At 40.6% G+C, this 24,470-nt stretch overlaps 1 protein-coding gene across 3 annotated transcripts in view; it reads right to left on the minus strand.

Annotated features, from left to right (window-relative positions):
- ank2a (ankyrin 2a, neuronal) overlaps window positions 1-24,470 on the minus strand; it is a 79,516-nt gene that overhangs the window by 28,022 nt on the left and 27,024 nt on the right. The window contains exons 12-27 of one of the 3 annotated variants that reach the window (XM_061713314.1): window positions 23,917-24,043; window positions 23,732-23,810; window positions 23,505-23,608; window positions 22,310-22,345; window positions 21,571-21,795; window positions 21,348-21,446; window positions 20,745-20,899; window positions 19,889-20,100; window positions 18,996-19,203; window positions 15,174-15,270; window positions 14,847-15,075; window positions 12,969-13,094; window positions 12,742-12,864; window positions 12,610-12,642; window positions 12,497-12,518; window positions 145-9,828 (exon numbers count right to left, since the gene is read on the minus strand). In XM_061713314.1, coding sequence (XP_061569298.1) covers window positions 145-9,828; window positions 12,497-12,518; window positions 12,610-12,642; window positions 12,742-12,864; window positions 12,969-13,094; window positions 14,847-15,075; window positions 15,174-15,270; window positions 18,996-19,203; window positions 19,889-20,100; window positions 20,745-20,899; window positions 21,348-21,446; window positions 21,571-21,795; window positions 22,310-22,345; window positions 23,505-23,608; window positions 23,732-23,810; window positions 23,917-24,043 — 11,559 coding nt within the window. The remainder of the gene's footprint in view (window positions 1-144; window positions 9,829-12,496; window positions 12,519-12,609; window positions 12,643-12,741; window positions 12,865-12,968; window positions 13,095-14,846; window positions 15,076-15,173; window positions 15,271-18,995; window positions 19,204-19,888; window positions 20,101-20,744; window positions 20,900-21,347; window positions 21,447-21,570; window positions 21,796-22,309; window positions 22,346-23,504; window positions 23,609-23,731; window positions 23,811-23,916; window positions 24,044-24,470) is intronic. The other 2 variants (XM_061713391.1, XM_061713248.1) reach the window with 2 other exon arrangements.

Raw genomic sequence — 24,470 nt, forward strand, 5'->3', positions numbered from 1 at the left:
AAACAAGAAAGGGCAAAACAAACAATAACATTAAAGCAAATAACACATAAATTATGGTGACACTGGTCTTAGGAAGAGGGAAAAAAAGATCTTGTTGCTAAGGAGAAGAGATAAAGCAAAAGGCCACAGAAGGTCAGGCCATACCTGGTGTATATTCTGGAGTTTGATCATCAACGGTTCTCTGCATCTGAGTTTCCACTGTGTCATCCCAGGCAGGCCTGGCTTCAAATACTTCCTCTGTCCCACAAGCTGGATGCACAGCTGGCAACTGATTGCTATCAGAATCTGAACTGTGTGAGGCTGGAATGTCATACGTAAACATAACTGAATTTGGACTAACGCAACTGGCGCTGCTCTTATCAGCTTCCAAAGAAGACCTAACAGATGTGTCTAAAGTGTCGGAGAGCTGAACGTCTTTTCTTTCGGTAATGTTAGAGGAAATATTATCAGCTATGGTTCTCTCTTGCACCGTGGAAGCGAGTTTGGAGGGGGAAAAGCTGGATATATTAATGGATTGACTATCAGAGTAACTCCTAATTTCTTTACTTGGGGCTTTACACCTGTCGCTAGCCTCAGATCTCGTCCTACGATCAGAGGATGAGCCTTTTTCTGCTTTTCTAGGAACAGGATCAAGCTTCAATATTTTAACATTGTTCATGGTTAGTTCATCTCTATCTGCTGGGCCTGGTTTGATTGCTTTAAGTGGGGGTGAATCCTGTTGATTTGCTAGAATGCCAGACTGTGGATCTGAAAAGTTCATCTCTATGACTGAGCACTTGTCTTCTTCTTCCTCGTCAGTCTCATCATCATCATCACTGGAAGAGTCTGATAAATCCTTGTTCTTTTTTGAGTATGCTAAATGGGCAATTCCAGATGTGTCCGACTGAAGGTCAGCTATTGTGGAGTCTAGATAATCTAGGCCAAGGCTTCCAAGACTCTCAGCCTCAGTTTGAATGCTTGTGAGACTCCTGAAAGCACTAGGAGAAATGATCAGAGCATCTGCAGGGCTGCAGAGATCAGCTTTAGCAATTGACATCTCGGGTTCCGGCTTGTCAAGGGAGTGTTTGATGAGAGTTTCAGTCAGCGTACTAGAAACTCCATCCTCAATATCTTGAGTTAGCTGTAATTCCAGGGTCTCCTGAAGGGTTGTGCCTGAAACTGAGTCACTGCTCTGAAAAGTCAAAGACTTTGCTTGGGCTTCCTCTGTCTCTTCAGGCAGTACATCATCAACCTGATGTTCTCCAATATGGAAAAATGCATATCCCTCTCCTTCATCAAAAGACCTTCTTGTCATGTCAATGGCTCCGCCTCTGGTCATCTCAAATAGCTTCCCCTCTTGAAATTGAAATGGATTAGGACTTTTTTCACTACCAGGTGTCTGAACGAGCATCTTTTCAAGTGTTTTCTGTCCTTCTGCATGGTCAGTATCTATTTGCTCCTCAGTCTGTGCCTCGAAAGATACATTGCTGGAACTGTCAGTGCCTATTGCGTGGTCTAGATCTCTAGTACATACTATAGGCTGAGGTTTGCTAGAAAATCCTGAACAATCTACTGGTGGAGAGTCAGTTGCTATGTCATCATATGAATAGTGTTCATCAGTCACAGAGATCTCAGTGACTGCGGAAAACATACATCCTGCCTTGTCTTGGAGTACTTCTGCTTCTCTCTCTGCTAAAAAAGGCACATGTTCTTCACCTTCTCCATCACTTCCCTGTTGTTGCTTTGCCAATAAAGACTGTGAACTGTCAAGTGACTGAGCAGTTCTAAGTTGTGACTGGGTTTTGACCATATCCTTCTCTTTAGGATGACTTGTTTCTGATCCTGAAGTGGTGTCTAAAGATCTGTCTCTCTTCATTTTAGACTCCTGTTCCATCTCCTCAAATGTTTTGATCTTTACAGCCATTTTAAACATCTCCTCCTCTGGGGTGAATTGTTTATTGGCTGCATCGTCTTCACTGCCATCTGAGTCGAGAGAGTCTTTCCTGACAAGCATGTTAAGACCCTCACTGCATACCAAATTGTCATCTGTCACTCTGTATGTGAGGTTGGAAAACTTGTCTTCGGTAGTTTCATAGTCAGTGTGGGGGACCTCGGCACTCTTTTCTTGCATGTCCTCCTTATATTCACTTGTAGACATGTTATTATCATAAGATAAACATGCTTTAAGCTGGGAAACATAATCCTCATAGAGAGCTGTCTTGGCTGGCATCTTAGATTCTGTGTCTTTTGGTTCAGTAGGACTTCCTTCAAGAGAATCTTGACATGGAGACTCTTTGGTAGGGCTTGGCTCTATTGAATCAGGGGATTTCTTTGAAGATCCATCCTCTATAAGAGGACTTGTCTCTAGTGAATCTTGGTGATATTGCTCTGTTTCTAGGTCATCGAGTACCACTGTGCTAAGATTTTCTAAAACACCTGGTCGTTGTAACACATTATAACTACCTTGTAGTTGTAAACAATCCTGTCTTTTGAGATCTGAATAAAAATCATCTACACTTAGATCCATTTTATCATCAACTGTTGCTGTGTATGAGTTAGTAATGTCAACCATGCCTTCAGCAGAATCTGTAAAACAAGCAGCTACTCCGGCTGGAGTGCTATTCTCACTGTCCTCCAGAGAGTCTCTCTCTGGCTCACCATCTTCATTAGAAGATATCTCCCATTGCATGTCCATACCTCCCATCTTAGTGTTGTCCACACTAACAAACGTGGCTTCACCTGGGGAAATCATGTTTTGTTCATCAGAAAATGAATAAGTTTCTCTTTTATTGTCTTTTGTCACTATAACCTCACTGCAGCTTTCATGGACTAGGTCCTGGACCTGTTGAAATAGAGTCTCTGGCACTTCACTTGGGGTTAGTTCTTTCACATCAGTTGCATCAGTTTTTATGTTTGCCTCTCCCTTGTTTTGTAAATCATCACTTGCCAGTATAACTTCTCTGTAGCTCTCGTGGACAAGATTCTCCTCTGAAAGACTCAGTTTTGTAACAGGTTTTTCTTTGAGATATTCATCTAGATCACTATCGAGATGGGACAACATACCTGAGATGTTCTTCTGAGTTGTGGACTGTTGTGTGTGTTCATGTCTTTCGACATGAACTTGTTGGAATTCAGTTTCAGATACTACACTTGGTGATAGTTCATTGACTCCCACTACAACAGTGTCCATGCTTTCCCATGCATTTTCATCCACATTGTCCTGTATACTATCACCTTCTAGTATAACTTCTTTGCAGCTCTCCTGGACATGATCCCTCTCTGGTCTCTCTTTGGTCACAGGCTTTTCTATGAGATATTCATCTAGGTCATTGTTGAGAAGTGACAACATGCCTGACACATTCTTCTCAGTTGAGGACTCCTGGTAGTGTGTGTCAATGATAATTTGTTCAAATTGATTTTCAGAAATCATGCTTGATGACTGTACTTTGACCCCAGTTTCATCAGTTTGCAAGTCTTTATTTGTTCCTTTCTCCATTTTGTCTTGGAATTCATCATTTGTCAGTTTAACTTCTGTGCAGCTCTCATGGACAAGATCCTGCTGTGATTGGCTGGATTCGGTCAATGGCTTTTCTTTGAGATCTTCATCTAGCTCATCGTTGAGAAGTGATAACATGCCAGATATATTTTTCTCAGTTGTGGAATGCTGGTAGTGGGACTCTGTTTCAATAAAAGCTTGTTGAAATGGAGTCTCAGAAACTATACTTGGTGTTTGTTTTTTCGCTCCAGTTTCAGCACTCCATAAGTCTTCGTTTGCATCTTTCTCAATCTTGTTGCCCAAATCATCACTCTGCAAGTCTTCATTTTTATCTTTCTCAAGCTTTTCGCCCAAATCTTCACTAGTTAGTACAACTTCTGTGCAACTTTCATGGACAAGAGCTTCCTCCAAATAGCTTTCTTTAGCCACTGGCTTATCTTTGAAACCTTCACCTAGGTCACTACTGAGAAGTGACAACATGCCTGACATGTTTTTCTCAGTTGTGGACTGCTGGTAGTGTGCCTTTCTTTCAATGACAACTTGTTCAAATGGGGTTTCAGAAACCATACTTGATATGTCCGCTGTGAATCCAGTTTTATCAGTCAATGGCTGTTCTCTGAGATCTTCATCGAGCTCATTACTGAGAAGTGACAACATACCTGACATATTCTTCTCAGTTGTGGGCTGTTGGTAGTATGTCTCTCTTATGATGGAAACGTGTTCAAATGCACTTTCAGAAACTGTACTTGGTTTTATTTCATCACTCTGGAAGTCTTTATTTGCCTCTTCCCCAATACTGCCTTCCAAATTATCAGTTGGTAATATCACTTCTTTCCAACTCTCATGAGCAAGACCCGCCTCTGAGTGGCTTTGTTGGGTCAACGGCTTTTCTTTGAGATCTTCATCAAGGTCACTGCTGAGAACTGATAACATACCATTCTTCTCAGTTGAGGACTGTTGGTAGTTTGTGTCTCTCTCGATGACAGCTTGTTCAAACTGAGTTTCAGAAACCATATTTGATGACTGCACTTTGACCCCAGTTTCATTAGTCTGCAAGTCTTCATTTGTCATTTCTTCCACCCTGTCGTGGAATTTATCACAAGTCAGTTTAACTTCTGTGCAGCTCTCATGGACAAGATCCTCTTGGCTTTCTTTGGCCACTGGCTTGCCTTTGAAATCTTCATCTAGATCACTACTGAGAAGTGACAACATGCCAGATATATTTTTCTCAGTTGTGGACTGCTGGTAGTGCACCTTTCTCTCAATGACAACTTGTTCAAATGGGGTTTCAGAAACCATATCTGATGTTTCCACTGTGACTCCAGTTTTATCAGTCAATGGCTGTTCTTTGAGATCTTTCTCAAGCTCATTACTGAGAAGTGACAACATACCTGGCATATTATTTTCAGTTGTGGGTTGCTGGTAGTGTGTCTCTCTTATGATTGAGACTTGTTCAAATTCACTTTCAGAAACTGTACTTGGTGTTATTTCATCATTCTGCAAGTCTTTATTTGCCTCTTCCCCTATACTGCCTTTCAAATTATCAGTTGGTAATATCACTTCTTTTGAACTCTCATGAGCAAGATCCTCCCCTGAGTGGCTTTGTTGGGTCAATGGCTTTTCTTTGAGATCTTCATCAAGGTCACTGCTGAGAACTGATAACATACCATTCTTCTCAGTTGAGGACTGTTGGTAGTTTGTGTCTCTCTCGATGTAAACTTGTTCAAACTGAGTTTCAGAAGTCAGTTTAACTTCTGTGCAGCTCTCATGGACAAGATCCTCTTGGCTTGGTTCAGTCAGTGGCTGTTCTTTGAGATCTTCATCTAGCTCATCGTTGAGAAGTGACAACATGCCTGACATATTCTTTTCAACTGTGGGCTGTTGGTCGCGTGTGTCTCTCATGATTGAAACCTTTTTGAGTGCAGTCTCAGAAACTGTACTTGGCGTTAGTTCATCACTCTGCAAGTCTTCATTTGCCTGTTCGCCTATCCTGTCTTTCAGATGATCAGTTAATGATATCACTTCTATGCAGCTCTCATGGACAATATCCTCTTGGGATTGGCTGGGTTTGGTTAGTGGCTTTTCTTTCAGATCTTCATCCAGGTCACTGCTAAGAACTGATAACATGCCGGACACATTCTTCTCAGTTGTGGACTGCTTGTAGTGGGCCTCTATTTCGATAAAAGCTTGTTGAAATGGAGTCTCAGAAACTATACTTGGTGTTAGTTCTTTTGCTCCAGTTTCATCACTCTGCAAGTCTTCATTTGTATCTTTCTCAAGCTTTTCGCCCAAATCTTCACTAGTTAGTACAACTTCTGTGCAACTTTCATGGACAAGAGCTTCCTCCGAATGGCTTTCTTTGGCCACTGGCTCATCTTTGAAACCTTCATCTAGGTCACTACTGAGAAGTGACAACATGCCTGACATATTTTTCTCAGTTGTGGACTGCTGGTAGTGTGCCTTTCTCTCAATGACAACTTGTTCAATTGGGGTTTCAGAAACCATACTTGATGTTTCCGCTGTGACTCCAGTTTCATCAGTCAATGGCTGTTCTCTGAGATCTTCATCAAGCTCATTACTGAGAAGTGACAACATGCCTGACATATTTTTTTCAGTTGTGGACTGCTGATAATGTGTCTTTCTTTCGATAACAACTTGTTCAAATGGAGTTTCCGAAGCCATACTTGATGTTTCCACTTTGACCCCAGTTTCATTAGTCTGCAAGTCTTCATTTGCCATTTCCTCAATCCTGTCCTTGAATTTATCACTGGTCAGTTTAACTTCTGTGAAGCTCTCATGGACAAGATCCTCTTGTGACTGGCTTTCTTTGGTCACTGGCTTATCTTTGAGATGTTCATCTAGGTCACTACTGAGCAGTGACAACATACATGACATATTCTTCGCAGTTTTGGACTGCTGTTCCTTTCCTTTGATGCAAACTTCTTGGAATGGAGTCTCCACTACTACACTTGGAATCAGTTCTTTTACTTCAATCACTTTATTTTGTTTCTTTTCTTGTGTTATTCCACTTGCCTCATCTTCCATCTCAGTAGTAGAGCACGTTTGCATTTTGGTATGTATAACTTGTTCAAAGTTCTCAAGGACAATTTCTTCCTCTGGAGACCTACGATTGTCTGGCCTGTCAAGGATGTACTGATCTAAGTCACTGGTCGGGAGTGATGGCATGCCTGACATCTTTTCATCTGTGTGTTTTGCTTTTAGTGCTGTTCTATCTACTAATGGTCCCTTACTGTCAACAGTTACTCTTTTGGGGATTTCATCTTGCATTTCCTTTGTTAAAACAACTTGCTCAAACTTGTCCTCAACAATATCCTCTTCCGATGACTGTCTTTCAACATTCCTTGCTTGTAGATACTGCTCCGTGTCCCTATTCATTAACAACACCATTCCTTGCACATTCTTTCCTTCTGTAGATGACTGATGAGTTTTCATCTCTGTTTGGATTTCGTGAAGTGGTGGTTCCTCGATTTCTACATCTGTTTGCTCAGTCTCAGTTTGTCCCAAAAACATTCTGCTTTCACAATCGACTGTTGTGTCTTTTTCACCTGCTTCATAATGTTTCTCTTCACATGAAGGTATGCTATCCTCTTCTTTTGTACTTTTAGAGTAAATAAACATTTCATTGGTAATTTGGTGGGTTGCTATAAAACCCTCAGACCTCTCTTTTGCCTCTGGGCTGGAACGAGAGATCCTGATATCAACTTTAGTTTCAGAGAATTCCGCCAAACCTTCATGTTTGGCACTTCCAGGACTCCCAGAACTCTGAACACTTATGTGTTCCCCAAAAAAGGGACTGGAAACATATTCTGGATTCGTGTCAGAATCATTAGCAAAGGTGTCCTCCTCAGGTGCCCCAAGCTGATAGTTGTTAGATGCTGCTGATGTCCGTCTGAACAACTGATACTCAGGACTTTCCTCCAGCTCAGCTTTTATGTCAGCACTGAAGTCCTCAGATGGTCTGCGATCAGGGCTGATCTGATCATCATACAAGCTCCAAGCAGTGCTTAGGAGTGGTTCCTGTAACTGATTCTTGTCTGGACTCTTCCCTGGCAACCCTGGCTCTCCTCTGTTGAGGCTACTCTCACTATCAAACTGAATTCTCTCAGTATTTTTTACCGTCACTCTAAAGTAAGGTTTGTCTGAACTTTGTTGTGAATCCAACATTCTAAATGCATTGGCATCTTCTTGTGATTGGGAAATTGTAACCGCACTCTGTTCAGCTTGTTGACTCTCCTCAGGGTGTACTGATTCAAGGAGTTCAGCCTTAATCTCTGAAGACTCCTGCTTAGTATGGATTGTATTTATCAGCTCCTTTACAGACATTGTCTTGTCCTCTGACAAGTTGCCCGCCTCACTCATGAGTTTGTCGTCACTTTCTACTGTCTTTATATAACCACTGTCTGAGACTGAAAGTGATTGGTCTTTGGTTAAGTTTACCGATTTAGCATCTAAATCTGCTTGTTCATCTTCCTTAACATCACTCCCTTGATGTAACTCCATGGCTCTCTCAGTCTGTACTAGTAGTTTTGTCTCATCTGCAGGACTTTTTTTAATGGGCTGCATCTCTTGTTGATTCTGAAATGCTTTCATCAGCTCCTTTACAGACACAACACTCTTTCCTTGATCGTCTCTCTGTGGGGTACCATGTACAGGGTCATCATGAACTGTGGCAGCAAAGTGTACAGTTTTTTTCAAACGATCTGAAATGATCACAGACTCATCAGAAATGTGCTCAGTAAAGTTTGCTGTTTGGTCTTCTGCATCTGTGTCACCATATATTAAATCACCAGCAATTGCATTGACAGGTGTGAGGCTTGTAGCTTGGCCTTCTGATTTTGGCTCCTGTTCTGGACTTTGTTCAGTTATTTCTACCTCCTCAGCAGCTTTGGATCCAGATATCACTGTTGAAACGGGAGCCATGGTTTTGGTTTCTAAAGGTCCTGATGTCATTTCTGGACTGTCTAGACCAGTTTGGAATTTTTTCATACGTTCCTTCACAGACACCTCCTTTTCTGGCAACTCATAGCTGTCATGCAACTCTTTCTGTGGGCCATCATCCCCATCATCATACTGAACTGTATCAGCAAACTTCACTGTCTTTCCAGTGGAAGGCTTTTCTGAATTCAATTGGGTTTCTCCAGCATTACGTCTATCGACGTCCACTGGTTCATCTCCAATGTCTGTTTTATCACATTTGTCACTTTGTCCATTGAAAATCGTGGGACTCTGAGATTGGATTTGTGTTTTCAGCTCAGATGTAGGACTCTGTTCTGTCTCCTGTATCTTTTCAGAATCTGATGATTCAGATGTTATAACATCAGCAGAAGGGACTGCTTTGTGTTCAAAAAGCCCAGATTTACATTTTGATGGGTCCTGCCCTGTTTGGAATGCTTTCATCAGCTCCCTCACTGACATAGTTTCCTCTAATCTTTCTGTCTGACTTCTTGGAGATTTAGGGGACTTGGGGAGTCTGGGAAGTTCTGGCATGACTTCCTCTGTCTTTTTTATGGTGATAGAAGGTTTTACCTCACATGTTACACCTTGAGCATTCTTTTGCATGTCCTCTTCCTCAACTTTGTTCTGTAAAGCTTTCACTCTGTCCTTTATAGAACCTATAGGTGTCTCAACAATTCCTGGAGAAGCTGGAGGCTCCATAACTGAGGTAACCTCAAGACTATTTGTATTGAGAAGAATGTCACCATCTAAAGATTCTTCAGAACTAACTCTTTCTAGCTCTCCCTCAGAGCTGCTACACATAGAAAGCTCTCGTTCTCGAAGTTTCCTTCTAATTGGTTTCTTGATATCTGGGGGATGTCGTTTGCCCTCACGCTTTATGACAGCCTGCTCAGATCTTTCTTGGGCTAAATTTTCTTGAGAAGCATATTTCACAGCAGTCTTCTCTTTCAGGTGGTCCTCCATGTCTGTGCTGAGGTTTGAAACCATGTCTGCCACCTCAGAGACAGTTCTGCTTGAAATGCTAGTCTTTATACAAGTCTCTTGCAAAACTGGTTCTTCAAAAGTTTTTGCCTCACAGAGAGGAGCTTTTTCTTTTGCAGCCCCATTTTCTTCTGTCGTCATTCTATTAGTCAACCATTCTTGCTGGAAATATCCAACCTTTTTGTCCCTGTCTCTGATCTGTTCCACAACAATAATAGCCTGCTTTTCTTCCAACCCTCCAACTCCAGCTCTCTCCTCAAATAGCTCTGCAGTAAAAACTACGGATGTTCTGATGTCCGACATGTCTGACAGGAGGTCCGGACTTGCAAGAGTTGCGGGGTCAAGAGGTTGGTTAGTTCTCAGGGAGAATGTCTCAGTTGACTCAGATTCATCGTCTTCAATGCAAAAAAAGTTTCGTAACCAAAAAGGGTAAAAAACATGGGACAAATGAAGTGGGAAAGAGAGACATCAGAAAACTGTCATCAAGACTATGTCATCAAAAATCCATGTTCAGTTCACAGAGTAAGAAGAAGAGCGACTACGCAGAAGATAAGGATTTCTTGGAAGAAAATGCAAAAAAGAAAATGACGGAGTCCAGTAAAGTTTGAAGGGGAGTAGAGCAGCAGAAGCAGAAGCAAAGCCAAGAGGAGTAACGAAAGGTAGGTAAAATGTAGACAAGGATAGTAAAAATCTACTCTAATTGAGTACACATATAGAGTTTTCACACAAGATAAACATTAAAGACAGAATGCAACAGAAATATAGAACAAAAGGACAGTAAGAGCTTGTTCACACCTGGTTTAAAATTCATCCCGAGTGATCTGACCACAAGTGGAAAGTCTTGTGTAAACACACCAATGACATGTTTGAGGTTGCATTGAGATCCGATCACTCAAACATTTCGAGGTGGTCTGGGCCACATGTGGCCACAGGGTTTTAGCAGTGTAAGTGCAATTCATTCTTAGCCACACGGAATGATTGCCTACATAACTGATGACTTCTGTGTAGGTCAGAGTTCCCTCTCCAGGTCGTTGAGGTCCACCGACATTGCATGTTTTAAATATTTTCTGCTCCAACCTATCAGATTAAAATCAATGGATCATTGTCAGATTTTGAGTGAGGTCTGCATACAAATCTGCAAATAATCCATTTTTTTGAATCAGGTGTGTTGGATCAGCAAAATATCTAAAACATGCACCGCGCTTGAGGCTGTGGATTACATAACCTTCACTGCAGAAGGCTGTATAACCCTAATTTATGGAGCCATCTGTCTGGTTTTATTTGATGAGCTTAGTTTTTCTTTGTCTTTGAATTTTTGACATAAATGTTTTCTGTTTCAATCTATCTGAAGCCGTTTCTTCGTCCATGTTTTGGGATGCGTTCTCATTGCTGCTGTGATGTGAAAATCGTGTTTGTGCTTATTTTTTCTGGGGAGACATGTTCATTCTGGGTGTGACCAGACGCACTTAGAGTTATTCACTTGTAATGGGATCACCCAGGATGGATTCCAAAACCAAGTATGAACAGAGTCTATGAATGGAAGGATAACAGACAGACAAACAAACCATCTCAAGATTGCTGCTGACATAATCAGGTCTGCCTTTAAATCAAATCTTTAAAACACAATAAACTTGAAAAGAAAGAAAGAGAGTAGCGTTTCAGGAGAAAGAAATGAGACAAACAGCTAGGTAATGTCAAATACTAGTACTCTTGCTATATTATCCAGCATATTGTGAAGTTTACAGCAACATTAAATATGATCTTATTTTAAATTAAATTATATTTTGTGTACTGTGGAATAAGTAGCATTTATATTTTACTCAAGATGTTTGCAGTTTTAGTGGTGACAAATATAAAAGGCTAGAATCTTTAGACTTATGACATTTACTATGTAATGTGACTTATGGCGCTTTTAAAGCAGCACAAAGGAACGTTTGTCTGTCTTAGCTCAAAGGGTCCCCGAAAGGCACAGCGGTTACGTCACTTTTACAGCGCTGTTCAAGATTTTTACTCTTGTTTGGTGTTTTATTCGGTCACTCTCTCATTTTCTCTCCCATCTTTACTTTCTTCAGTCTTTAAATTACTTCTAGTATCATACCTGTTGATGCGTAAAATAGAGCTATAAGCAATATGGACAGGAGTACAAAGTTACTTTGGTTGGTTTTTGCCAATATCAGGGATGGGGGATAGCGACAGTTAGACGACGATTCCTAAAAGTAAATAAATACTCCTTGAAATGAAACTGAATTCGATTTTTTATCATGAAAAAAGTTATTTTCGCTGATTTAACTTACAAATATAAATGGAATGTGAGGTGTTGAAGTGTTAAATCATGAAAAACTAAATTAAAGAACAACTTATTGCAAAAATTAAATAAAGAAATGTGCACTTGAAATCAATACTTAATATGGCCAAAACCATGCACGAGGCATGATTCCAACAAAAATTAACCAGCAATAAATGCATATAAAGGAATAAAGAAAAAAACAACACAGCAGTGTTTATCCACTATTTATGTGCAAAAGGAATGGCAGTTGTTAAGCATGTCAGTGGCAAAATGCAAACTTAGGAAATAAAGAAGGCCAAAATTAAGACTTTTTAGACATTATCATCAAAAAAGAATTATGTCTTCTTAAGGATGAGTGAATTTGAATCAAAAGTATTATTCTGGCCTTTGTTTATGATTCTTCAAAAACAAAGAGATCAAAAATAAATGATAGGGTGAGGAAACGTTAGTGAAATTGAGAGTGAGGGAAACACAGCCATAGCATAGCTGCAAGTAACACACAAGTAACTACATAGTGTTAGCAAAGCAAAATAACAGAGCAGAGTTCATCTAAATGAACATATCAGGCTGTTATATCTTCAACTAGCACTTCACAACTTTTATGATTACTAATCCTGAGTGTCGCCACATCAGACCTTTAAAGATGTACTAGCCAAGGATATTGATAATGTTCTCGTTTCAAATGCATTAATCTGCTAAATGCAAGACTATCTAAAAATAATTCACTTTTAACATGCAAATATTTGGCCTAAAAATAGTACATATCAACAACTTACATTTCTTGTCACTCTTTTCACTCTATAAAAAAAGAATGTAAAAAGTCGTAGTTATAATCTTAAAGCGCTATCATGATTACTTTTTAACGCAGTACCATCTAAACTTAATTTACCTCTTCATCTCCGTCTTGGTCTGAGTCAGAATCCTACAAAGAGTCAAAGAAGCAGCACTGTAGTCACTGCAGCTACATATGATACATATCACTGTGTACATGCAAGAGAAGCGCTACAGCCCTCAGACTGACCTTTGAGTATGCTGGCAGAGTGATGTTAAGGTTGCAGATGGCGTTGTGGTTAAGAGTTCGGTATGTGCGTGGATCCTTGGTGAAGGACAAGCGACCACAAGGCTCCTGTGCTGTGTCTCTGATCTGTTGGTTCGTGAAATAAATGCATTCATGAATGCACTGTTTTTTTTGAAAATCAATTCACTTTCTGAATGTGTCAGAAATGACGACTGATTGTGCAGCCGTACTTTGATAAAGAGCGCCAGTCTGTTCTCTTTGAAGGCAAAGAAACTGAAGACGTGGTGTTGTCCACTCTTGGTGAGAGGCACCAGGTTTCCAAAGCAGTCTGCATAGATGGGTTTTCCCTCCAGCACCTGTATGTGGATACAAAAAGGCTTTTGCAAGGCTCAACCAATTGATGTTCAGTCTTTGAATGCATCGTCAGCCAATTTTCAAGAAAATGAATTTGCAAAATATCCCACTTTAGCTTTTTCAGTTACCCTCACCACCTGTGTAACCCTTATTTGACTTTTTATAGTTTCTTGGTAATTTAATCTATCAGAAAAAAATGTATAATCATATATAAATGATATTAAAATAAATAATGCAGTGATTTATAAATGTAGCATGACTTTGAGTTTTGTTTACAGAACCCAAGAATGTCATGCTTTTTCTTCTGGCTGCTTCATTTTTAATTTGTTAGTATACAGTACATCCAATTTTGCAATTCAGGCCTGCAAGAAATTCCAAAAAATGTTGGGAAAGTAAATCTTTCATTCATTTTTAATGGTGCCATTTGTTCTCAAACACCAGCATTGAGGATAATAAAGATGTAGCACTTCGGATGCTTTTTTGCCCCAATGTTTCTGCAAACATGTTGGAGAAAAAATACCTTGAAACCACAAATATCACTCTCAGAGTCTATATGGGCAAACACAGCTAGGGCCACCATGTAACCTGTGGTTAAACCCATGTGAGACCCTTTATTTCTCATATGTGGCCCGCATAAATGCTGCCTTGGGAAATGATCCAAATATTCTCAATAGGGTACATGTCAGGACCCCAGCCAGTCCAACTCAGTACACAGACCTTCTTCATTTCAGAGCCTTGCCAATATAATGTGTGAAAACATTGGTTTTGCATGGACAATCCAGTGAAAGATGTCATTTTGAAGGTAGCATATGTTACTCATTTTCCTGATAGCAGTTTGAATGGCCCTTTTCATCCTTGGTCCAAAGAATGTTGCTTTCATTTTTTCCAAAAAATAACTGATATATCGATTAATCTGACCACAATACAAATCTTTGATGGTCCATTCCAGAAGCCTCAGAACCCCCGAGACGCCAACACCAACTCTGATCAAGGTTAACATAGGTTGTATGTGAGGCTTTTCGGAGTGTAACTCTGGTTTTATTCATTTTTTATAAATTATTTTTTTCTTTAATTACTTTCCCTTTGGGGAGTATAGAAGTGTTTTTAATTTTTATTTTGAATTTGTTTATTAAGCTTCTGATGACTGATGGTTTTTGCAGCTGTGCTGTCTGAAGGAGCAGAGATCTCAGGTATCCAGTTTAGATCATGTGGACTTATCACTTATGCACTGAAATTCTACCAGATTTCTTGAATAATTTATTGATAATATGTACTTTTGAAGAATTATGCAAATCCCTTCCAGGGTAAGATGAGTATCGTTTTCAAAAATATCTGTGGCTTTCTCACATTTGTCAACAAAGTGGTCTCCTGCCGATGGTTACTTCTCAAAGACTCAGCCGATGCTTTTGTACCAATACCTTTCACCTCCTTACTAACACTAAATTTCTTCCTCTTCAACTGTTTTGAAATGTGTTGCAAGCCCTAAGTGCAAAAATTGATACATATTAACAAATAAAATTAAGTTGATTTGAACGAAATAAACTATCTTGGGTTTCCTCGTGTCTGCAAAGAAATAAAAGTTTTTTTCTTTGTTCTCTTTATTTTTGATAGTGTCCCCTCCTTTTCTGATTCGGTGCTGTGTTTTAGTACCTCTTGAGATAAACATGGGCATCGCTTGTACCTTTTGTTTTTCTCAGGGAACATTTTCTAACACCGTTTCCTCTCCTTAAATATTCCCCACCATGAAACTGCACCTCAACATCTCGGCTGCGGGCGACTTCAGTGAAGTTCTCCTGTTGCTCCAGAGTTTTGTCCATCTTGTCGTCCGTCATGCAGAAACAGCGCAGGCGGGCTTCAATGGGGTCCAGAGTCTTAGCGAAGATGACAAACTTGGCCATGTATGGGACGCATATGATTTCTCTGTAGAGCTGAGTGCCAAAATGAACGGACTCCTGGATCTGTCTGCAGTCTATGAGCCAGAACCTGTGGATGTGGATCAGCCATTTAACCACAAAGCAAAGCAGAATGGTAGCTCACATGCGTGAGACACCTGGACGTTTAAAGAGATGCGAAGGGTTTACCTTGCTGACACGTTCGTGGTAAAAGACACACACTGGTTAACAAAGGTGAGAGGTGTGGAGCCAGTGATGTCCTCCCACTGGGCAGGAGTGGTTCCACCTGAAACAAAGATGAATGGCTTGTTACTTTTGGAAAGAGAAAATGCAACAGGATTTCAAAATGTAAAGAAATGTTTCCTAAATAAGCATGAATTATGAATTACATTAGTCAATTTAATACATTTGTAATAATAATAATAATACACATTTAAAGAGAATTTAGATGCTTTGCAGCATTTCTTAACACAAGAATGACTATATAAAAAGGATTTTAGTGTGTGTACTTGCCAAGATCTGAACTGACATTACCTAAACCAGAGGTCGGCAACCCAAAATGTTGAAAGAGCCATATTGGACCAAAAAGTCTTGTATAAGCCTTAGAATGAAGGCAAATGGCGAAATGTTGAGAAAAAAGTCGAAATGTCAAGAAAAAAGTCGAAATGTTGAGAAAAAAGTCGAAATGTCGAGGAAATAGTCGAAATGTTGAGAAAAAAGTGGAAATGTCGAGAAAAAAGTGAAAATGTTGAGAGAAAAGTTGAAATGTCGAGATTATTGTTGAAGTACAATCTCGAAAAAAAAGTGGAAATGTTGAGAAAAAAGTGGAAATGTCGAGAAAAAAGTCAAAATTTCGAGAAAAAAGTCGAAATGTCGAGATTAAAAAGGAAAGGAAAAAAAGAAAAAAAGAGAAAAGAAGAAAAAAAGAAAAAAAGAGAAAATAAAGAGAAAAAAAGAAGAAAAAAAGGAAAAAAAAGGTCAAACATTTTTGAAAAAGCTCCAGGAGCCACTAGGGCGGCGCTAAAGAGCCGCATGCGGCTCTACAGCCGCGGGTTGCTGACCCCTGACCTAAACTAGTGGAGCAGATTATGACCCGGATCGTTCAGTTGCGGATACAAGCATGAAAATTGGTACACATACTCGTCAAACCCCACTCTATTCAAAAATACTGCGTGCCACGCAAAATTTTAAGGGGACGGCCCCTAAAATCCAAGATGTCTGCCCATAAATGTGGTTTTTCCTTTATAACTCGAGATCCATCGATTTTAAGCCCCATAAATATATTGAATGTGATTATAAATGTGGGCATTGCGAAAATTTTGGTACCAAGTACATGTCTGTATCTATTACGGTTCTTGTAATACAGCATATAGCATATAGGTACTTTTACAGACTCGGGAGCAGGGCCGGATTTAGCCTGGCTGACTAGGTCCCCAAGTCCCCAAAATGCATAGAAAAAGATGCTCTATGCTGTCATCATTTCATCTTATATCCATATTTTATATTTCTTATTGGTTTTATATGTTGGATGGCCTACCTGACACTACCCTCTGCATTTACCCGGGCTTGGGACCGGCACAAATAGGATGCCTGCCCTGTTGAGGCTGCATTAATCTTTTTTTTTTGTTTGTTTGTTTTTTTACTTTTTTTTTCTTTTTCTTTTCTTTTTTTTTCGTAAAATGCACTCTCGTTCAAAATCCACACAATAATGCCCCCAAGAAGTTCAATCCCAATATATTTAATAACGGAAGTTTAGGATGCTTCTCCCCTCACAAAGACCACTCCGTTTAGTTCACATTAGTCCACTTCACAAACCTTATCAGCCACTTTATACCAATTTTCATGTTGTTGTTATTCAAGCGTTGTCGTTGACAGCTAACATCCCCACTTCTTCTGCAGCCATTCCTTTGTAATATGTGCAGAAGGTGATTTTGAATTGGTTGTTGAAAAATTAATGGATGCCCCTGGAAAAGATGTCATGTTCAAAGCAACATATGTTGCTCTAAAATCTCTGTTCATTTCTCTGCGCTAATGCTGTCATCACAAAAGTGTAAATTGTGTAAACCACCCCATACCATCTTACAGAGTTAGCTTATAGACTTGTGCTTAAGTATGGATGATCCGCTGTGTCCATGTCTCCCCACAAGAAGTAATGCAGTAATGCTCACTTGAAACTCTGGACTTCTCTTCATTGATGCATGGTGTGCCGACCATGTCAGGTTCACGGCACCATCTATTTCTTCTGTCACCATGACCTTCTCTAGCCACTGGTACTCAAGTGCGATTTGGGGCCCAATGCCACCTGTACCTGTCTTTGGTATTTGGCATTTTGGTGGTAGGGGATTCTTTGTTTTAAAAGGAAGCAGGAAGAATATTTGTGAATGTGTCAGGCAGTTCTGGAACTGACCTGACTTTATCAGGTCCAAATCGGATTTTCTGTCTCTCCTGTCCCCCATTTTCCTGAGTGGGATGCTGGAAGACGGAGATGCTGGTCCCATGGAAGGATGTTGTGGCAGTTGTTGCGGATGGGTTGTGATCAATGTTGTCCATCACTGCAGTGGTAAACAACCCCTTACGCAAAATTGGTGGACAGACCACACCGTCTTCTACATACCTACTGACTGCAGCACCCCCCAACTGGGCTGAAATCTCCAGCACCCTGTCATACGAGATGCTGAGACCATGCTCATGCATCATTTCTACAAGACTTCTCTTTCTTGTTTTTACAAAGACAGATAGTCCCATGTAGATGGGAAATGGGGTTTCTCTAGCTTTTGAATGCCTGTGTCTTGTAGCTTCTTTATATTGTGAGTAGCAGTTGTACTGTAGGAGTTGGGCAATGGCCTGGTCTGACTTTGAAGCTCCAAATCTCAGCTGTGATTTGATATCTCCTCCATGTTCAACCATGCTGATGAACTGAAGAAGAAGGTTAGGCGTGGCATTTTTAATAGCACCCTCTGGAAATGTGCCATCAAAACTACAAGGATGATCTAGTATGTTTTTCCTTAAAATCCTTGCTGCTTTGGAAATAAGTACTGCTTCTGAATATTCAGAAGACTGTGTAAGTGCTGTACTCACATCTTTATTGAAAGCAAGAAACACATCTCTTCCCTTTTTATGAGTCTGAAGTTCTGGAATTTCTGCTAGAAATCTTTCCTTTAATCTTGTGGAGTTGACAGCTGGTGAGTCAATGCCAAGTTGTTCCAGACATTGTTGGTATAGATGTCTCATATCTGCAAGGCGAAAGGTGTTTGGACCTTCGGAATGATTGCTTGTTTCAACAATGTAAGTGACAAGTTCTGACAGAACTAGTGGGTAGTGTGGTTGTGTGCTGACATTCACTCTAAATTCTGCAATGGCCCCATTGGATGCATAGAACAAAAACATGCATGCCAAAAAAATGTTTCGTAGTTGCTAAAATGATTATTTCAAGTTCATGGCAGCCATCTTGAACACTGGACTTAAAATTTTATAATCCTACTTAAAACCCAACTTTAATAACCCTACTTAAAAAGGTTAGGAAAAAAACATTTTCATATTAGCCTACAATATTCACTGAACAACAATCAATGTTCAAATGTCTATTTCTCCCGCGAGTCTGTAAAAGTACCTATATGCTATATGCTGTATTACGAGAACCGTAGTAGATACAGACATGTATTTGGTACCAAAATGTCCGCAATGCCCAAATTTTTAGTCGCACTCAATATATTTATGGGGCTTAAAATCGATGCATTTCGAGTTATAAAGGAAAAACCACATTTCTGGGCGGACATCTTGGATTTTGGAGGCCGTCCCCTTTGAATTTTGCGTGGCACGCGGCACTTTTGAATAGAGTGGGGTTCGAAGAGTATGTGTACCAATTTTCATGCTTGTATCCGCAACTGAACGATCCTTGCTATTTTTGGCCTTAATCTGCTCCACTAAAACCAAGTGATTGTGGCAGCACATAGAAATGCTTTCATTGTCATTTCTCTCATTGATATCATGTAAATGATTCCTCATTTTTACCTGTAATACTGCAAAGCAAGCGTAAAGTGGGGGTCTCCCCGCTGAACACTGCACTTGTTCCGTCGCTGTTGGAGGTCTTGGGAATAGGGATCGTCATGGTGATCGGTTTATGGAATTTCCTCCGTCTCGGCTCTAATGTGACAATTGGGCTGAAGGTGGCTTTGTTACCAAGAATCTTTTTCACCACCTCGACATCGATGGGCTGAGCCTAGGACAAGGTACAAAAGCTATCAGCATTCCCTGGAAGACACAATTCCTAATATTGCATTGATCTCCTGCAGCCACTGCTCCAGTAGGTGTGGGCTAAGGGCCAGCTTACAGGTTTCTATTGGTACTTTGAATGGCAATGTTCACTTCCATATGAGGGGGCATTGATTCCATGCACATAAACACATATCTGGGATTAATTCCAAAGCAATTTTGTGACAACAGTTTTGCTTTTAATGGTTTTACCCTGGATAACCACAATGTAAAACACACTGCAGCACATGAAACACTATCTTTTACCCCCAGAAGTATAAACTACAGAAACCTTTTGCAGGAGCTGATAGTTTGAGATTACCTGGGATTGTCAGGATGGGGCTGACAGGGCTGAACATTTCTGACTGGCCGAGCATTCACAGGATTTAAATTTCACCATCTCTATCTCTGTTATCTGGTGTAATTTCCACCGTTGTTCGCAAAAACTTTAAGCTCTACATTCAAGTTTGTAAACCAAGGACATGTCTAATGTTTGTCTAATCCGACCTGAACCTCAGACTTCAGTGTCAAAGCAAAGGGCCTATCCTGAAATCCTTTTCTGTTTCAGCTCCTCCTCTTGGCCAAAGTGCACCCGTAGATGTGGAGTCCCACACTGGTTTACTCGTCAGTAAACTAAAGCATGCCGTGTGTACCTGGAGCCCAACTCTGATCTTCTTAGTAAGAGCACCCTCGGGGAAGACGGCCTGGACCTGGGGTACCAGAGTACTGCTGAGGACCCCGCCCTCTGGACCAATCAGATGACTGTCCTGCTTTACCCTCGACACCACAGCAAAGTACTGCGGGAAGTCTCTGGTGATGATTCGGCATATTCTTTTCTTCTCCAGTTCTTCGGGGGAATCGAGTTCTGTGAGAATCAGAGGAAAATGCTGTAAGTATATTTATCCATCATCACCCTTAATACTTGCTATTCCTGCTTCAAAGAAGTAAGTCTGTCCTACTTTGTTGTACTATATCCTCACTTAAGGAATGGCTTGATCATATTGTGACTTAAAGAAGACAAACTATGATTTTCTTAGTAGTTAACCTGTTTTCTGAGGTCTTACGAGCAGTCTGTGACAAACCTCGGTCAAGCATCGCAGAGATGTTTGACATAATTCAACCATGTCTTTAGACATCTGTCCATAGCAGCCAGTTTGAAGAGGGGGATGGCAATTTGCCTCCAGTCCTTTTCATCTCTTTAATGGAGTTTTTCTTCTTTGAAATCAGTATTACGGCAAACTACTTCAAATACATCATGATGTGAAGTTGAGCAGATATTAAGATTGCAAGACTGGATAATTCTACCTACATCTGGGCCTGTGATGTCATAGTCCTCTCCACTGTTCAGTTGGTACAGTAGGTACTTCAAACAATCCAAATAAATGCATCCAAGAGCAGAAAGGGTTTTTTTGTTGTTTGTGTATGTGCTGATGTAGCATCCTGTACCCTTAGCCTTAAAATGTGGTGTGACATGAGCGCAACCCGTCAGTCATTTTCCGGGTCCCTTACTTTCATCCATGCCATTCAGTATTTGGTTCAGTTCCTCCTCTGTAAAGTCACAATGGTGTTCTTTCCAGTTCTCTCCAGTTTCACTCCTTAAGATCACAAGCTCTCGCTCTGTGCCCCTCAGAGCAGCAAAATGGGGAATTTCCACAATGACGGGCCTGAAAGAGGATCAAATTGGAAATAAAAGTGTTAGAGGTTTGAAAGAGTTGGCTTTTGGGTATAATATTAAAGGAAATATGGTGTTTGGGTTGACGTATACAGATCCATATGGAAACTCATAATTTAAATGTAACCATTTCATGCTAAGTGCAACAAACGGTCGTGAAAAATATGCAAACATAATGAGAACATCCAATCAAGTGAGCAGAATCCTACTGTACAACAAACAGAAACTGGGTATTTCATAAAAGAAAACAACAGCCAACAAAAGGTCAGTAGGTTCAAACTACATCTTTCAAGAAAAAGAAGAAAGGCAAGCCAATGAAATAATGATAAAAAGGTTCTGAAAATAGTGTAATCATTAAAAGAATGCATTCTGGGACATTTATGGTGGGGCAAAAGACCAGGATTCCAAGGTGGCAGGTTGTTCCCCTCCCATGATCCTACCCGAGGAACTTGGTTCCTGGAGGACCGAGCTGCAGAATGCGACTGACCAGGCTCTCCCCCTCATTCAGAGGGGGCGGAGCTGTGGGAAGGTGGAGCTTACTGATCCGTACGCAGCACAGAGGAGGAGTGAAGAAGAAAGTATGAACACACACAAACAAATACACAAGTCTCCGACGCACTCGCACGCACGGTCGACATGCAAACGCGCTCGGCATCCACCTACCCCAGGAACTGAGCCCCGGTGGGTCCTACTTCTATGATGCGCCCGGCCAGCCCTTCACCCTCCACCATGGGGGGCATGGAGGCCAGGCGGTGTCTCTTCACCAACCTGCACGTCACCCGCGTGGGCGCAGAGCACTTTCTTGGCGGCACGATGATCCGCAGGCCGTTGTGACGGCAGCCGCGCATGGCTCCCCCCCTGGCGTCTACCATGAAGCTGACCAGGAAGCTACAGGAAGTGGCCCCAGCAGAGGAGATTGAGGTTGATAATCTCACACAATAAAGGAAATATTTCTGACATAGACGTTTATTCTGTAAACCTCCATGTAGACAAAGCAAGCAAAGCAAAAATAAACTTTCATGACACGAGTAGAGACAAAGAACACAAGAAAACTGCATACCGTATTATTAATTCAGCTTATTTCATGGGATTTTATTTAATTAATAAAATCCTGAGTAATTTGTACTGTTGTTTAGCATTAAATGTTGTTATGTTACTAGAATGCCGGGACAATGTATCAGTGGATCTTCATTATTACAGATCTCAATCTGCATAATAGATAAAAATGTTGTTAGAACATGTCGGAAATTTGAACCAGGGTAATATGAAATCATGCGTTATAAAAACACATGCAGAGAGAGAGAGGATCGGAATGAGGAGGTCCTTAAATGATCAACTGGGGCAGTCAGTAAGTGCACCGAGGAGAGAAAAAGGTAAAAGTAGCCAAAATAAAAAGAATCACCTGCTGTTGTCATGGTCTAGGCATGGAGAGGAACGACTAAAGGCAGAATACGACACAACACACACAGACACACACACACACACACACACAAATACACCATCACAAACAAGGCCAAGAGAAGACAATGTAAAATAAGTTAAAAAAAAAGAAAGCAAACACAAAGAGAGAGAGACAATAAAGAAAGTGAAAAAGTGGGGAAAATCGGACCAGACACAAGAATACACAGGAGCAAAAACAAAAGGAAAGTAATGAAAGGAGCACGAAAGTTTGATTAAGAGGGTTGTTTTTCTAACAATCAATAAAAAGACATAAAAGTCGGAGTCCGGATTTGAAGTTAAAATACATACTCTAGTTTTGGGTAGAGCAACGAAGCTCCAAACTTCTTGGCTTTCTACATGTACTGTAACATTCAACATTTTTTACAAATGTATTTTCAAAATTGTCACAGAAACAGCATCAATCTGCACTCATGTGACTTCATAAACAGGGAAATTAAGTAGTGTGCAGAATCACGCTTAATGAATAATTAATGAAGGGTTTTACATTTTGACAAAACAGCCAATAGATTTGTTGCAATCAGAGACGTCCCTGGTTAAGAGTGTATGGATTTGTTTCACATCAAATTGATCCACTCTTTTGGCATGTTGCACAACTGCACAAGAATAAAACAAAATAAGTGTTCACATTTATGCTGTATGAACCCATCATGTACAACTTTGCACACTTCGTCTGAATCCAAATATCCACAAAACTTCTGCACCACATTTGCATGCCTGTAGGTAATGGACAACGAGAGAATAAAATGTATCATAAAACTCCAATTGAAGATCAGATTACATTTCTAATCTTTTTCGTTTTCTGAGCCGTTGTTAATGGCATATGAAATTTAGATTATTACAAACTTACATGCACATTACAAGCATAAGAATGACATTTATCTTTACAGTTGAAATACATTTTCAGACCTTTGAGTGTTTTGATCTCAAGTTAGAATTCTGCAGGAGCAGCATTATCTTCAGCATCGTTGAGCGGCTGATAGAGCTTTACTGTATTTGGCTAAAAAAAAAGAAGTTATTTTTAAATATTTGTTGAATCCCGCAAAGAGAAATCAGTCTGCAAAGTGTGGACACTTGGGTTCACTTGTGCACATATAAAGGGTGTGTGACAGTGTGAGCGTGCGTGTGTGGTGCTGTACCCAGAGTGCAGCAGACTGGAGGACAGCACCACATTATCCAGGTGTTCAGCACCCCAGCTCAGGCGGAACGACTCCTTGTCATGTTCTCTAGACAGCGCCGACACCTACGGGCCGCCAATCATCGCGAGGTCAGGTGGACGCACCAAACTTCTCATTTAATTGTATTTAATTTAATTTACTGCAGGCGAAATGGCAAATTGCACTTTTTTTTGAAAGGTTTTGGTCACCTGGTGGCTCGTCAGGAGATCCTCAATGAGAACCCCGTCTCTCTGGTGGAAACTTGGGTGCATGGGAGTGTGCTGGGGCCTGTTGAAGAATGTATGTGTGTATCAGCAGCTGATGGAAGTATAAGTATCACCTACACTACATACCGGAAGTTAGCAGAACTACTGTGGGTGTGTGTTGCTGTGACCTGTCCAGGTTGTGGCTCATGTAGCTGAAACTATCCAGGTAATGTCCCGGCAGGGAGTCGTCTCCCAGCTCCCGGAGGTCCTCCGCTCTCAGGTACTCTCCTCCGTCACCCGTCATCGTGTCCTCACCTGGAAAACAAATATATATAAAATTTCTGCTCAGGAAACCCTGAGAACCTGGATTAAAAGATTTAAAGCCACCAAATTAGTGTTTTCTGCAACTTGGAAGATCATTTCCAGTCAAACCTTCTCATGCAGTTAGTATTATGGTATCATTAATGAATCTAATGGCATTTATTGACTCTGTGCAGTTCAAATATGGGTTTAAACAGTTTAAAGTAAAAGGCTGAAGGTCAAAATGCACACACTTCCTTGTTTCTTTCCCTAAAAAACTAATATTACACTGCACCCAAGCTGGCAAAGCACAGCAAACAGTGCAGTACCTTCCAGCTCCACAGACATCTCAGAAAACGGTTCATCTTCCACCCTCAGAGCTATGAGACACACAGTTTTAAGATCTAACCATTTAGAAACTTAAAAAACAATGAGCCTGATA

The sequence above is a fragment of the Cololabis saira genome, chromosome 1 (genome assembly GCF_033807715.1).
Source record: "Cololabis saira isolate AMF1-May2022 chromosome 1, fColSai1.1, whole genome shotgun sequence".
Lineage (NCBI taxonomy): Eukaryota > Metazoa > Chordata > Actinopteri > Beloniformes > Belonidae > Cololabis > Cololabis saira.